Source organism: Nestor notabilis, unplaced genomic scaffold, assembly GCF_000696875.1.
Source record: "Nestor notabilis isolate BGI_N333 unplaced genomic scaffold, ASM69687v1 scaffold14421, whole genome shotgun sequence".
NCBI lineage: Eukaryota > Metazoa > Chordata > Aves > Psittaciformes > Psittacidae > Nestor > Nestor notabilis.
In genome coordinates this window covers 41,795-42,181 of record NW_009915408.1, presented here as the reverse complement: position 1 = coordinate 42,181, position 387 = coordinate 41,795, and the positions used below count along the sequence as shown (strand labels likewise).

Below are 387 nucleotides of genomic sequence, written 5' to 3'. Positions count from 1 at the left end.
GCTCTTCAAGCTCTTCCTCTCTCCTCTCAGCCACCAGGATCCAGTTTTTCGCCATCGAGATCGCTCGGAACAGGGAGGGCTGGAACAGCGCTGTCTACAGCAGGGCCAGGGAGCCGGCAGCTCAGGAAGCGATGTCGGCGTGAGGATGGGACGAGCGCAGAGAGGGGCAGAAAGCTCCTGGCTAGGCCAGGGCTGCACCCACCATCACAGACTGTAAATAAACGTTTCTACAAAGAAGGAATTCCCTGTGCTCAGGTGTGGGATGGGCCATGCCCTGGAACAGATTGAAAGCACTGAGGAGTGCTGAATCCCCTGGGATTTCAGGTAGATCATACAGTCCTGGGATGGTTTGGGTTGAAGGGACCTTAAAGCTCCTCCAGCTCCAAC

General features: G+C 56.3%; 1 protein-coding gene across 1 annotated transcript in view; it reads left to right on the top strand.

Annotated features, from left to right (window-relative positions):
• PBDC1 (polysaccharide biosynthesis domain containing 1) overlaps nt 1–143 on the top strand; it is a gene marked incomplete at its 5' end in the record, with an annotated part of 527 nt that extends 384 nt beyond the window's left edge. The window contains one exon of the mRNA XM_010024132.1: nt 1–143. This exon is cut by the window's left edge and continues 20 nt beyond it. Within this exon, the coding sequence (XP_010022434.1) occupies nt 1–143 (143 nt within the window).
• Between the last annotated feature and the right edge of the window lie 244 nt (nt 144–387).